Source organism: Corapipo altera, unplaced genomic scaffold, assembly GCF_003945725.1.
Source record: "Corapipo altera isolate COAL_440 unplaced genomic scaffold, ASM394572v1 95, whole genome shotgun sequence".
Lineage (NCBI taxonomy): Eukaryota > Metazoa > Chordata > Aves > Passeriformes > Pipridae > Corapipo > Corapipo altera.
In genome coordinates this window covers 2,109,153-2,124,037 of record NW_020884947.1, presented here as the reverse complement: position 1 = coordinate 2,124,037, position 14,885 = coordinate 2,109,153, and the positions used below count along the sequence as shown (strand labels likewise).

The 14,885-nt window shown below is 44.3% G+C and overlaps 1 protein-coding gene across 5 annotated transcripts in view; it reads right to left on the bottom strand.

Moving 5' to 3' along the window:
• Nucleotides 1-14,885, bottom strand: part of FGFR3 (fibroblast growth factor receptor 3) — a 53,482-nt gene that overhangs the window by 14,719 nt on the left and 23,878 nt on the right. For all 5 annotated transcript variants that reach the window (XM_027662681.1, XM_027662682.1, XM_027662683.1 and 2 more), the window contains exons 3-6: nt 13,342-13,395; nt 7,233-7,402; nt 2,496-2,619; nt 1,877-2,067 (exon numbers count right to left, since the gene is read on the bottom strand). In XM_027662681.1, the coding sequence (XP_027518482.1) occupies nt 1,877-2,067; nt 2,496-2,619; nt 7,233-7,402; nt 13,342-13,395 (539 nt within the window). The remainder of the gene's footprint in view (nt 1-1,876; nt 2,068-2,495; nt 2,620-7,232; nt 7,403-13,341; nt 13,396-14,885) is intronic.

Sequence of the window (14,885 nt, the reverse complement as noted above, 5' to 3'; positions counted from 1 at the left end):
ATGTGCTAGGCACCACTCTGTCCCCCTCATGAGATGGAGACTGGGATATTCCCCATACATAAACTGCCCCATAGCAGCTCCTACGCTCCACAAAATCTCCTGAAGGCAGAAGGGAAGGGCAGGCTGATAAAAAATCCCTTATCTCCCTGCAGGCAGCACAGCATGGAGCAGGAGAGAGCCCCAAGATGACAGTGAGATCATTTTATCAAATATTTATTTATAAAAAACAAGCACACATACATTTAAAAAAAAAAAAAAATCCCTGCAAAGCTGGGCCTGACACAGCTCTGTGGAGGCCCAGTGCTGGCGCACAAAAGATGCATCCCAAAATGGAAATGCTCTGTGCCCCAGTGCTGATGCCGGCATTAATACAATTCAAAGCATTCCTGATTAACCAGAAGTAGTAAATAGACGTGTGCTGGTCCTATTCAGCAAAAAACATAAAACCAAACAAAACTTGTGCTTTCAAACGCCTGCCTGTGCTCCCCTTCGAGGAATGCGGAGCCTTTGCCGTTCACAGAAGAGAAGGTATTTGGCAATTCTAATTACCTAGTCACCCCGGTGCCGCTCCAACTTAATTTTAAAACACTATTTATACGGACTATTTATATGTTCTTTGCCACAGCAAAATGGGAGCTTGAGCTTGTGACACAAGGCACTGTTCGCAGCGGCTCTGCAAACTTCCAAAAGGTAGCACTTTATCCCACGGGGAGACCACACACAGAGCTCGGAGACTATACGAGATGGCATGTGACACAACCAGCTATTCAGAGCTTGGTACTGGGCTGTGAAACCAGGGGGAAATTCAAATATGCATAATTCAAACACATTTGGAGAGATGGCGAGAAATAAAAAGTTTTATCAACTTGTGAAAAGCACATGTTGCCAGTCCTGAAGAACTGTCTCCAACCATTTCTTCCAACCAATCTGTTATTTGGATCTGTGTAATTATTTCCAGGGTCTCTGGCTTTTATTATCATGTATCTGGCTGAGTTACAGTTTTGTAGATACTGTCTGATAAGTGTTTTTTTTTAAACTTCATACAAAGAGAAGAAGGGTGTGCGCAGCAGAATGAGCATGGGGAATGTCCACACACAGGACAACCTCAGCTTGAAGCCGCAGAGATAAAATCTGCTTTCAGCATGAACTGCAGAGTCAGAAAAACTCCATTTTACCCTATATATTTTAATAAACACCAACACATAATGTCCTTAATTATTTAAAAAGAAAACGGATTTTTGAGGTCCAATGTCTTTTCACTTTCTATTCCCTACTTCTTATATTTATATTGGTTGAGGAGAACCAGACCCTCTGGCTTTGTTCTAGCTGTAATCTGCAAGTTCCCTTTCAAGAAAGCATTTTAGCAAAGTAAAGTCTTACTATGTGAGTTTTTATTCAAATAAAAAAAAAAAGGTTTCCTGAGCACGGATCATAGCAACGTTCACAAATGTTAGCGGGTGGAACAAGACCATCTTGGCTCTCAGGTGTTGGTTGTTCAGCATTATTTAGTATGTGCATGTTGCAGTATGCTTATTTGGAACAGGATGAATGTGTTTTAGTTGGGAGCCTTTTATTTTAACAAGCCCTGAAAATACCTCTATTGAAGCTGTAAAAAAAGGTTATTTTTACAATTTTAGGTCAAGTGCAATCTGACAGCTCCTTTATTATGCTGCATTTCTCACAATTACCTCAGCTCTTTCAACTACTTTGCTTATCTCTGCCACTACAGTAGTAGTGTTATCTCTGGCAAACAGAAGAGTTTGGAACATCGATTCTAGGACATTCTTGCTGTATTCCCTCCAAAATGCAGAGTGTTCCATGGCGCAGACTTACAGAAGGACTGCCCTGAGGGCGAGAAGAAGGAGCATGTACCAACCTTCAGCACCGTGACATATGGGGTCCCATCGGGTCCATACTTGCTGCCATTGACTTCCACGTGTTTCAGCCACTGGATATGAGGCTGGGCATCACTGTAGACCTTGCAGTGAAACTCCACATTGCTCCCTACCACCACAGTCTGGTTGGCAGGGAGCCCTGCTTGCAGGATGGGTCGGTGGGGTGACCTTTCTGAAAAACAGAAAAGAGAAGAAATCCTTTTACTTGTCCTTCTTCCAGCCAGTATTCTCCTCTGAAACCTCTATCTGCTGGCTTTTCAGCAGAAAGGGTGCAAAAAAGTTTTGTCCCCCACAGGTGTCCTGACCACTGCCCTACCTGGTGCTTCTCAAGCCAAACAGAGAAGAACCACCAGGGAACAGAAGAGGCACTTCAGCCCTGCCATTCCTTTTCTGGTCCCTCTGTAGACTGGCTAAGTAATTTACTGATCATAGTTCTGAGCCTGAATTATTGGCCAAAAAGAAGTTTGTTGTTGCTTTTAGAAGACACATGATCCAGTACCTTGGGAAAGAAACTAAGCTCCTGCTTCCCATACCCTATCATGAAGCTATTCAACACCACCACCACAGATCAGCTGTAGAGAGAAAACAGTGAAATCTCACCTAATACATCAAGCTGGTACGTGTGCCTAATGCTTCCGTATTTGTTCTCCACAACACAGGTGTAATTCCCTCGATCTGACGGCACAACACTCTCCATCACCAGGCTCCACTGCTGGTGTCGCAACTAGAAGAAAACAAACCAAGTTCATGGTCAAGCATCCTCATCACCAGACCATTCAAACCAATGAACAATCAGTGGGCTTCTACATATTTGGCCAGCATGAATGGACTCCAGAGTAGGCCTGAACATCACAAGGACCCATTACAAGGGTCATTAAAGTCTGAGAAAAGGCATTAAGACCAATGCAAAAAACAACGGAAGACAAGATTTCAGTGGGGACTTCTACATGCTTCCACAATAACCACAATAATAAAACCAGTTGACAGCTGAACATGGCACCTCTCATTAGAATACCGACTTCAGAAGGCATCAGGTAAGATAACTCCAATCTGCTGGTCCCCTCTGCCACTCTGGTCCAGAGGCTCTGTCAGCTCAAAACATTGGACTCTCAGTTGTAGACCTTTACCAACTGCTGTAGAATTTTTACCAACTGCTACATATAATCCATAAGAAGACTATAAACAATAAAATCATACTTCTCACCCCACCTATACTATATTTTAAAATGTGTGTGTTATAGAGGCAACAAGTCACTGCATCTGTCTGAACAGAAAGGTGTGTCTATAACCGAGTTAGTCTCCTAAATTCCCTATAAGAAACAGGAGAAAACATGTCCAGCCTCAAGTCTGGTCCCTAGGATGCTTGGTCAGCCCTTCTATTTTGGCACAGAGTTCTATACTAGTTGGTTTTCTGGATGTGGCTCATGTTAAGAAGGGCTGTTCGGTAGCAGAAGGGAAAGCACAACCCATGTCTCCACCTTGACCTGCTGCCCTGTGATCTCAGCTAGAATGTTTGTCTCTAATGATTTTAAAGGAAATAACGGATACGGAAAGCAAATCTTGAATTAATACAGAAAGCAACCAACAGTAACAAAGATGACTTCAGGGGGCATAGTGTATGAAAGCTCTCCAAATCTCTGGATATTAATTTGATGCCTTCTGCCGCCCAAAGCAGAACATTTAACTTTATTAAATGTTTTGAAGGTGACCCCAAGGACACAGAAGCAGGAGATTACAATAGCACTGTGCTATAGTATGTCAAGGGCTGATGGAAAAAACAAGGGTGTAATTGCTCCTGGAGGTTTCTTGCTGCAGCAGGTGAACTCAAATATGAAGTCATTTAACCTCTTGTGCTACATATAAATTGCATCCACATGCTTCCCTTTAAAGGGCTAAGTTGCAATCAAAGCCAGAATTTTGCAAAGAGAAGGTTTAAAATCATAGGACTAGACAGCTTAGTTGCAAGATGCGCAAGCAAAAGTCATTTTAACAAAGCTCTGTAGATCTCTGCATCCCTGAAAACAGCACTGCTGAGCACCCCACTTCTCAGAGACCACTGAATATAGCATTTCCTTTCATTTCAGGTTATATGTAACAAGAGGCTGGGACTAAACAGTCTGTACACACATCTCAGCTGTGGTAGATCTCTGGTCACGTCTGACTGCACCTCTGCCCACCCAGGACAGCACAAATGGAAGAGCTCAATGCACAACCAACATTACACCTTTTGTAGAGCAACATCCCATTTGCTGCATCTCTGTAACTGTGTGGCAATTACAGGGTAAGAGAAGCTCTGATAACAGAGAGCCTGGACCCCAAGTTCACAGCTGAACATACCAGACTGTCTCAGAAGTTTCAGTGCAAATCTGTGGCTGTTCAGTGGCTCATTTCCATACTGGCTTGTCTCACAGTTGTGTCTAAAGGCCTCTTTTAATCCACTTTTCAGCATTGCAAAGTGTTTGCATGTCGAACCCCTAGGAGCTACTTCAAGGAAATGGGGCTCCAGGCACATGGATGATTCCCTAGTCAGACCTGTATTATAAAATCAGGTCCAATTTAGGTGTTTTACTAAGGATGCACTTATATGACACTTTCAAAGAACTTCCTCAGGTTTGTGATGGGGACTTTGGACTCTGAACAGGGAGAAGAATCTGGGGTCACAGACTTATGGGGTAGAACTTGTTCGGAAACCCTTCGAGAAGCAACAAATTTGTTTTTTTAAGGTTGAGACTGACAGTTTTAAAGGATAATAAAATGGGATGTTCCCAAGTTAGAATAGTCACTGCACTTGAAAGAATACTAGAAACATGAAGTGACTTAGTGTAGATATTAATCAAGTGGGTGAGATACTGGAAATCCCTCTGGTTTATTTGGTGTTGTCATTCTTGGCTCCTTGTGAAACAAACATTTGCAGACACACTTGGAACCTTGTGTTTGCCAGACTGGTATGCAAGTTAGTGCAATGGTCTGGGGAAGGGATAATCCTCCATCTCCCCTCCCCCTCAATCTTCCCTTCTAGGGTCATTTAACACACACAGGCTTACGATATTAGAGATTCCAACAAGGATTTAACCATTAATGCTCTTTGGGAAATTTCATATGATGAGTCATATGAATTTCTTTACCAGTTAAGGATGAACTGTAACAAAACCAGGTTAGCCTGCCCTTCATGTTTTCAACACTCACCCTTCTCTCTTGCAGGCTTTACGCCCAGCAGTCACACAGGGTCTAAATGCCATGTGCAAGCATCAGATGTGGAAGAGTGGTCAGCTTTCATTGTGAGACTTCTCACAATCAACATTTAAACTCTTCCACGCACTGAAAACAAATGAGAACATTCCCAGCTCAGGGATTTCTGGGTTAAGACCAGACCTCGAGATGAAGTAAGCCAACCAAACTCTGCCAGATCTGGATCTTGCCCATTCTTTTCAAGCTGCCTAATCCTGTTATGAAGTTAAGTTGTAACAGGGAATTTAAATCTTAAATACATGAGATACCGAGCAGGTTTTCAATCTCCTTTTCTGGTTCAAATCTCAGCTGATACCTATCAGTATATTTATACTGGATGAGATTTATACTAGACTACTTACATCTAACCGCGGCCCATGAGCAAAAGCAAGCTAATAAAGGAAGGAAAATTACAGAGAGAGAAAGATGTCTTTATACCAAGAATGGGACAAAGAACTACACCTAGATAGATAGAGAGCTTAAACCAATCTTCCTGTAATTGGCCTGACATTGCCTTCAAAAGCTCTTTTAAGCATTGGCTTGTTGCTGGAAGGTGTCCCTAGAGACACAAAGCACAGCGATGCCAAAGACTCACTACCATGTTGCAGAGGATGAAACGTGTCAATTTAAACTCAAAGACAGATTAAAACTCCTGGAAAGTGGGTAGGGGAATTGCTTTCAGCTTTAGATTTTATTCTGCAAGCATAATTTAGTGCAGCTGATGTCACATAGTTTAGTGAAAAGCCGTTGGAATGGCGCACGCAAGCCTGAAAACACTTCATGATGATCCTTACAGACTGCAATTAGTAAAAGATGCTTGTGCTTTGTGAATGTCATCTGCCGAAAAGCAGTTTACCCACAGGAGTTGACTCCCCACTTCTTTTTCCTCCATAACTCTTCAGAAGATCCAAACCTGAGCATGCTCTCAGCCTCATCCTGGTTGGAGTAGAGACAGGACTGAGGAGGGAGCTTCAAAGCCTTCACTGAAGCAATCACAAAAGGCTCTTTCAGGAACAGGTCTGAGCTAACAGGAAAGAAACAGCCCAAAACTGCAGGGAGGGAGGGCTTTTTTGAATCCTTCTCTGGTTTCTGGAGCACGGCACGCTTTGCATGCCTGGTGCCCCTTCAAAACACAACGGATGTGGCAGGCATCAGCACACAGTTATTCCAAGTACTGATGAAAGTGCTTTCCTACAAGTCACCTTCTCTCCTGAGCAGCAGCCCAGGGATATATCAGGGCTGGCACAGTGCAGACAAAAATTGTTGCTTAGGAGTCCCTCCTGCTATGATGATTTTGTTATAATCAGCTGCTGCCAGTTTTGTTCTCCTCAAATAAAAAAAGACGAAAAGAGTCTTACTGTCACCTTAAGTAATAACAACAACAACAAAGTCAGAGAAAAGTTGATTTTCCTTTTAAAAACCTGCCATATTCATCATATACAGTAGCACAGAAACTTATGGTTAATTAAATAGTTTGACTGCATTAAGGTTTAGTGTCCCTGAGCTCCATCTATAAACATGAGCCAGAGCATTTTCCAGAACACCTCATGGTAGAAAGGAAGGAGGGAGCAGCCAAGAAGCAGATGCTATTACTCTGGCTACAAGGGAATCCAACACTTGACCACGGGTCAGTGATTTATACCACAAAAATGTTAATGACTACCAGCATGAGTGTCCAGCTCTTTGGTGAGGTCCTTCCTATACCTTCAAAGGATACTGAATAGGTTTTCCTTGAAAGCTGGGAGTAGCTACAGCTTGGTCTAACACATCTCAATGCACTGGGCTAATCTCCAGAAAGTAGGACAGAAGTTTCTGCTCTTGCATTTTTATCACTGTTCACAATTCAACCATAAACCCAGTCCCACTTCTACCTACTCCCTGAATGACCACTATAGACAAACTCAGAAGGAATTAGCCTTCAGTCCCAAAGGACAGCAGTCCTTTTTAAAACTCTGATGTCAAGCAATTCCTAAGGGTGCAGGAACCACCCTTCTTTCTACACAGTCAGGACAGCACTCTTACACCCATCAACTTTAATCACTGTGAAATACAATTTTCTAGTAGGTAGAAAACTACTAACAAAAACTGAGATCCAAACCAAGTCCTTACCTTAATGCCCCCAATCCTATGCTCCCCTTTGAACTCCTTGCCGTTTTTCAGCCAGTAGATGGAAGGAGTTGGGTTTCCACCCGCTGGGCATCGGAAGCGAACGGTGTTGGCGGCGGGAACTGCCAGCAGCTTCTTCTCCATCTTATCTGGCCGGGTCCAGAAGGGGACACCTGAGAAAGGAAAAACCAAGTTGAACAGGCCCCTTTCTGCCACAGAGGATATCAGCTGGTGAGCAGATGCATTTGAGGAGGATTTGGCATGTGTGGAGTGACAGTTAAATTGCTACCTGCTGCAGTCAAGATAAATGACACAGAAATGCTTTCCAGCTAAATGACTCTCATAGACATAGACAGGGTGTTTGCATTTTGGTTTTGTGATGAAAGGTTCATGACCAGGTTCTTGTCTTGGTAATGCCAGTATAAATCTGAAGTGGCTGCTTTTAAATCAACAAGTAGAGTTATCCCAGATCAGGATGAGAACCTGGCTTCAGCACGTAAAAAGATACAGACAATAGTAGCCAAGAAGCATAAACAGCAGAAAGATGTCAGAACTGTAAAAGAATGCTGATGGGCCAGCAAGGGAGCAGAGAAAAACTGTGAGCTGAGTGCACTGGAAAATGTTCCTCCTCACTGAGTACAAACGTAGCCTCCTTAAGGGAAGGAAAGAAAAAAACGCGCCAGCGCCAAACTGGTTTATCATGTTTATGTTCTGTAAGTACGAGTGATTTTAGTTTTAAAGATTCATGTTACCTTTGAACAGGGATAAGTTTTAAAACACCAGTGTTAGCATGAGATACTTTTTATAATCTGCCTCAAGTACAACTAAGTTCCTTGGCTGTGTTACAAACATTACATATTAACTCCAAATTAAGGCAGCAGCAGCGGTAAACTCATTATACTTAGAAGAAAGAAAAAGTTTTTTAAAAAAGCCTCCTGAGCTTTCATTTCTGCTTAAGGAAACACTGCAGAGCTGTACATGCTGTGTTCCTCCTGCCACACTGGGGCCACATCCAGCCCCCCAGATCTGTGCTCCACGCTGAGGCCAAAGGGAGATGGGGGCAATGTGTTTGGCAGCGGGGGAGGGCAGCGTTTGGGCTATAAAATAGCAAAAAGGAGGCCAAGGAGGGTAAATGGCATCTCCTCCAGATGTGCAGGAAGCACTCAGACACGGAGCACCCAAACCCCCTGGTTGCAGAGACTTGTGTGCTTCTGGCCAAGACAAACTGAAGGTGCTGGCCCTTCAAGAACTGTCTTGGAGAACACAATGGCTGCCAAGGCTGTTGGGAAAGCATCACTGCTGGTCTCTCCTGCAGCAGTGACGATGTACAGGATCATCACCATCCAGCATCACAGCCCCATCTCAGCGCTACTCCGAAGCCTCTGTAATACCCCTCCCCTTAATGACAACTGTGTACAAAGTTGTACCTCTTGCTGAATGCCTCTGAGATGCACAGGAGCTCCCTCCTTTCTCCAGCGCTCCCCAGGTGTACTTAGCCCTAGTGCATTTGGCTCCATGACACACATTTCCTTGCAATTCCAGGTAAGTCAGTGATGATCCCACCTTAGTTTAAGTCCCCAGTGTCCCCCATACAGGCTCCCTGCTGCATTCCAGCTCCAGGGATATTGCAGGTAAGGTCATAAGGTTCAGCCAGCGCAATCCGTGCACCCACCTATTTTTAGCACCTACTAACACTCTCCTCATGGTCCTCTGTCCTTGCAAAGCCCACCTGACCACGAGGAACTGGATGTCAGGAGCTACATCTAGAAGGCCCTCCACTTGCTAAAGACATCACTCTCATGGTTTATCTGATTTCACACCTCTGCAACTGGATGTAAGTGTCTCAGTAATGCTGTCCCAGGGAGGGAAATCCAGTACTGAGGGTTTGCATCTGCCCTCAGCCTCCCTTGCACAATGCTCTGTGATGCCTATCAGAGTCAGCCCCACGTATCAGAGGGATCTGTGCTCACCCATCCCGCGTACGCGCCTCATTTTTTAAACAACGAAACTGCTTAAGGGCCCTTTTCTTGCCAGGATGGCACCGGATACGGCAGGGGAACGGCTGGCACAAACAGCAACAAAAGGAGGAATCCCCGCAATTCCCATGCTCCTGCAAAATCCCAGCTAAAAACTTCGCTCTGAACACATGACACATCCAGGGGAGGCCTCAAATACTACGTGAAAATGTGTGCCAAACTGGGACATTAGGTAGACATCTACCATTCCATATGGTAGAACTGAACAAAAATGTGGAATATCCTCAAAAAATGTTAGAAGAGTGAGTGCATTCCCTGAAGAGTGCAGGTCTTGATGGTAAAATGCTTGTGCTATCAGATGAATTGGAAAGGGCAGAAACCAAGCAAAGGCTGGGCAAAACCCCAGGCAGCAGCAGGGGAGTAAACGTGGAGGAGGACACTTGGGGTGGTGTTGTGAAGGCTGAAGAGGAGGGAGCTCCAAAAACCACGTTGGGAGACATATGGTCTCTGGTTTCTGAAGCATGGGATGTTTTCTGTCCAAACGTTTCCTTTTGGTGATGCACCCCGATTTCCTGGGGACTTCACAGGGCTACAGGGGAGAGTTATGGGAAAGGCCAGGCACAGATGGAAAAGTCCCCCTTTGCTGCCACTAGGGAGGGCAGACAAATAACCTGCTGTTTGTTGTCTGATTAACATATCTGCCTACAATAAATTCCATTTTTTGGTGCTGGTGACACTCACTGGGCACTGGGGTGTAACTGGATCGCATGGTCACCCTGCCAGGACCGGGGGCCTCCTTGTGCTGTGCTTTTTGGGATCCTTACCCTTTCCACACCAGTTGTGTGTGCTGCAGGGTGATGTTTTACCCCATTTTCTCACTCAAAAGATGAGTCTGAATCTCACAGGAGACCCATCAACTCACTGGCTGCAAATGTTGTCACTGAAGCCAAGGGAGATTTTGCTATCAGACATCAGAGACAAGCAAGGAGTCCAGGAAAGTTTCCAGCTGGGGATATTCTCCATATGGAGCAAAGGCAGGATTCACTCCTGCCTCCTGCAATTAGACACAGCTTCTTCCCTGAGTGCTTTCCCTTCATTTGGGTGCTCTTCTGTGAGATTCAGGGCTTGCCAGGGCTGGGCACCCCTGGATTAATGTGCCAAGACTCAAACAGGGTACCTCTCTCCAGTCAAACTGGAACTGGAAGAAAGCGTCTACACATTGAAAACAGTGCCTTTGTTCTCACTTGCCGGAGCAGCGAACAAAACATCCCTGCTTTTGGTTTGCTCTGCCCTGAGTCCTTTCATTACCACTTTTTAAGGGGCTGAAAATGTTGCTAGCTCTTCTTTTCAAGCAAAGCTTGCAAAGCTCCAGAGACTTTTGGGAGCGGGAAAAGAGGAAGGATGAAAGACAGGAAAAATTTCTAGAGCTGCTCTCTCTAAATTAATTACCAGCAATGGTTTTGCATGTGCAGGTGTGGAAAAAAAAAAAAGGGGGACCCACAAACATTATCACAGGCCCTTTCCCATCATCAAACACTAAGCCTGATGGTCCATTTTGTTCGTCAAAGACACCGGCCACCCATCCAACTGGAATGACCAATTAAAAAAAACTGAGAGCGATACTTGGAATAATTAATACAACCGAGCGCTCATTTAGCAATTAGGAGCTGCCACCAAATTCTGTGGCAGACAGAATCAACCCTAATTGTGTAATTTCCCCAGCTGACGCCTCCTAGGACACAGCCAGATTTAATTGGAGATTATAGGGGCTCTTTGAAGGTGCTGGAGCTGCGCAGTGGGGGCTCCAAACAAACAGATACAGAGGGGTAGGGAGCACTGGGGCAGAAGTGCAGCGTGTGAAAAGGGAGTTTTGTTTTTGTTTCAAGGCCAGGAAAAACAGCTGTAGAGAACAGAGGTATTGGAAAGCCTCTTTTTGCAAAGGCAAATCATGGTTTGTGACAAGGTTGCAACAAACAGGCTGATGATTTGAAGGCACTGAAGTTCCTCCTTATACTTTTCTGCTGCCCATCCCTAAGGGGTGCCCCGTTTCTGTACTGCCCTTCAGAGAGGAAGCCTGAAGGACGGTGAGCAGAGCAGGCCACTCCATGTGGAGGGCCTGTCTCCATGCTCTCCAAGACTTTTTGAACCAAATATTAACTTCTTTTAGGACAAATTTCCTCTCATCCTCTTGCTTTAGTATTTCCAGCTCATCAAAACCCTAAAACTAGTAAGATTGGCTTCAAACTCATGACGCTATGGGAACCAGCATTCCAAGCCCTCCATTATACGAGGATAAAAAACTCTCTCGTATGGTAACATCCAATGAGCCGGTCCTGGATGAATTAACGACCCCTAAATATGAAACACTATCAGTTATATTGACTAGATGATCTTCAAGGTCCCTTCCAACCCTGACCATCCTATGATTCTATGATATTTTTCTTTTGCATGAAACTGTGTTTGTTGCCTTTCATCCTCTAACTACTGACTGGCTATGTCTGATGGCCATGAAGGGGCTCGTACACCTCATTAGTAGGGCACATTTTGCCACAGGAGATGGACGACCCAGGCCTTTGTGCTGTCCAGAGGATGTGGCACCGGCTACATTGTGTCTGCCTGCCTGGGATGGTCCTGCAGCCCCTATTCCTGGTGGGATGTCCCAACAGTGGTGGTACCAGGGTTAACACCATGGCTCCCCAGATTCAAGAGATATGCAAAGGTCAGATGGAGGATCTGATGTCAAAGAAAGCAACATAAAGCACATCCATGTCACAAAATGCCGTGAGGTTTCACCACACAGACACGTTAAGCTAACCAACCATTTTTAAAGCAGAAGAGAATCCCACTTTCTACAATGAGACCCTTAAGGAAAGTCAGCCATCAGGTCTAAAAAAAGAGACAGCCCGAAGTCAAGAAGACCCAGAAAACAGGCTATAAATACATGTGGAGAAACGTGTGTTTTCCTTTTCAGTGAAGAAAAACGTCTTTCTGTACCATAAACCAGCTGATGTTTTGTGATACCTGTTGCTAAGAGATCGAGTTCTCTACAGACCACATAAAAAAAATGTACTGAACGATTAGTTGTGCTCATCAGAAGCTGCTCTGCAGCAGGAACAAATCCTGACCAAACCAGACCTTCCCTATGCCTGTACCATGTTTCAGCAGGCACCAGGAGCCTTGAGCAGCTCTGCAAAGGTGCTTGTCACCTCCCAGGGTCCGGTTCTTAATTAGAAGCTATCAGAAAACCACTAACTGCTGCTGATGGGTCTCCTGGCACTGTAACTTACCATTACTGCCCACATACTGTATGACAGCGCTATGAACTTATTACGTTTGAAAGAGTCCTGCATGTCCAACACTATGGGCAGGAGAGATTTTCCAGTCGTGTTGAACTTCTGCCAGTGTACATAGCTGATTAGGAGTTCAAATACAAGACATTTATTTATTAAAAACACATACACCCAGGCAGCTCACTTTGCAGAAATATAAAGAGCAGAATAAAATGCAACGCTAATGCCTCTGAAGCATGTAATGATCCTGATTAATGCTATTGCACTTAAAGAAACCAGCACTAGGTTTGAAAGAGATTCAGAGTGAAAGCACTGAGAGGCTCTGTCCTGGGACTCCCTTCTCCACATGAGCAAAAGAAAAAGCCAGTAAATCCAAAGGGGTTGCTCTCACTTATGGCATCAGTAAATTTGCCCCTTGGCTAGTGTAAATTTTATGCTCTGATTCCAGCCAAGATGCTGGTAAGGACCAGAATCAGAACAGTTAAAAGTAAAGCAGCCCAAGGTTTGAAATGGTACAACACTGGTGTAATGTCAGTGTAGTAAAAAAAAAAATAAATATTGTAAGAGGGTTTGTCTGGATTTGCATGCAAGGAGGATTTATAACTACTCATCAATTCAGATTTGCAGCACTGAGTCTCCAAAATACACAACTGCTGCTGTAGGATTCCACAGCAGCTATACCACTCTGGCAGCTATTTCTAAATTTTTAGATAAACATCATCATGGTACCACCCTAAGGTCACTGACTTCAACACAAAGAACGAGCTGCTGTCCAACCACGTGAACATCCAGATGAGCTGCACCCCTTGAAAGAAAAGGTCTCTGTACCCCAGAAAAACAAATTACCTGTATCTTCTGACTCATCATCATCATCTTCATCATCACCCGACGAAGGGGAATCTGGGAGAAGACAGAAAAAGAAGTGAAGCAGAAAGAGGATGGTATGTGGGGACATCATGCTGGACGAGGCTGTTGGTGTCATGGTGGGTTCCAGCAAGGGAGGACAATCAACTGATGGGTCACCCTTCCCTGCAGCTCCACCAGCCTATCCCTCTGATACTGCTGGGCCAGGGACAACCAGCCAGGAGCTTTCTGAACTGGGAGAGAGGTGTCATGAGTTTACCAGTGCTCTGCAGCCAGAAACTGGGGTCCCATGCCAAATACTTCTTCCTGTGTGAAATGCTGTTCTCCTAATAAATACAAAAGATATTCCAAAATGCAAAGTTTCTTTTCGCAGAACAAGCTGTCTGACTGCTTTTTTTTTTCCCCTCTAGCATTCACTGTGAAGACTTTTTATTTGAGCTATGTCTCAAAGCTACAGGTCAGCATTTCTAATTCACTTTCCCTGCATTTTTCTTTTAACTCAATATACCCCTGCCATGTCTCCCTTCGTTAATTCCTTGTTCAACCACTAAGACCAAAGCTTTTGAACTTCTCCTTGCAATCAAACCTCTTTTTCCATTGACATTTTGATGGCTACTCCATGAACCAGCTCCCTTGGGTTGTATTCCTCCCACAGAGGCACCTTGAGGCTGTAACTGAATACAGGTTAACAGGTGGGAATTTTCCATCTATATCTTTCCAAAACATCCTGAACTATTTCTTTTAATGTGGTCTAATATCTCACCTTCTCCAAGCTGTCCACAATAAAGTCTCAGTCCCTCTTCCCTCCACCAAATGACTACTGTAAATGTAAATCCCATTATCAAATATCAGCTTAGTGTTTGATTTAGTCTACACTATTTAGTACAGTTCAGTACTGTACTCAGTCTTGAAGATTTAACATCACTGACTTTATGTAATCTCCAGGAATTTCTCTTTTAAATAAAGGCAAAACGCTATCAACCCAGCAGCCTTTATATTCTGAGACAGTGGCAAAAGAACTTGGCCTCAAATACCAGAAAACAGGAAACTTTCTGAGTGTTCAACATGTGGCCAGAAATGCAAAGCACTACTTTAGATCAAGCCAGGCAGAACATCCTTTATTTTGAGATGCATTTGAGTTTTCTGCTGTTCTCCGACCAGCTCAGTAGAGGTAAAAATGCAAAGGCAAAAAAAAAAAGGGGAGGGGGGGGAGGTGAGGGAAGAGGAGGGGAAAAAAAGAAGGAAAGGCAACAACAAATACTTTTTCTCTGCAGAATCTGGAAGGACCTTCCAGACCCATATTCAGCATCCACAGAATCAAGTAACACAGGAGCCATCTCCCTGCTTTAGACTGCAGGGGCACATTGTGCTTTCCACCTTCTCTTTGGCAAAGTCTCAAAGACGACTTCAAGCACGTATCTTAACTGCAAATCCAAAGTTGAGGTCCTGCTGGCAGCAGAACTAGGGAAATGCCATGGGGCTTGCTGAAAGTGAAGTGGATGTTTAGGTGTTTCGGCTGATCCAGC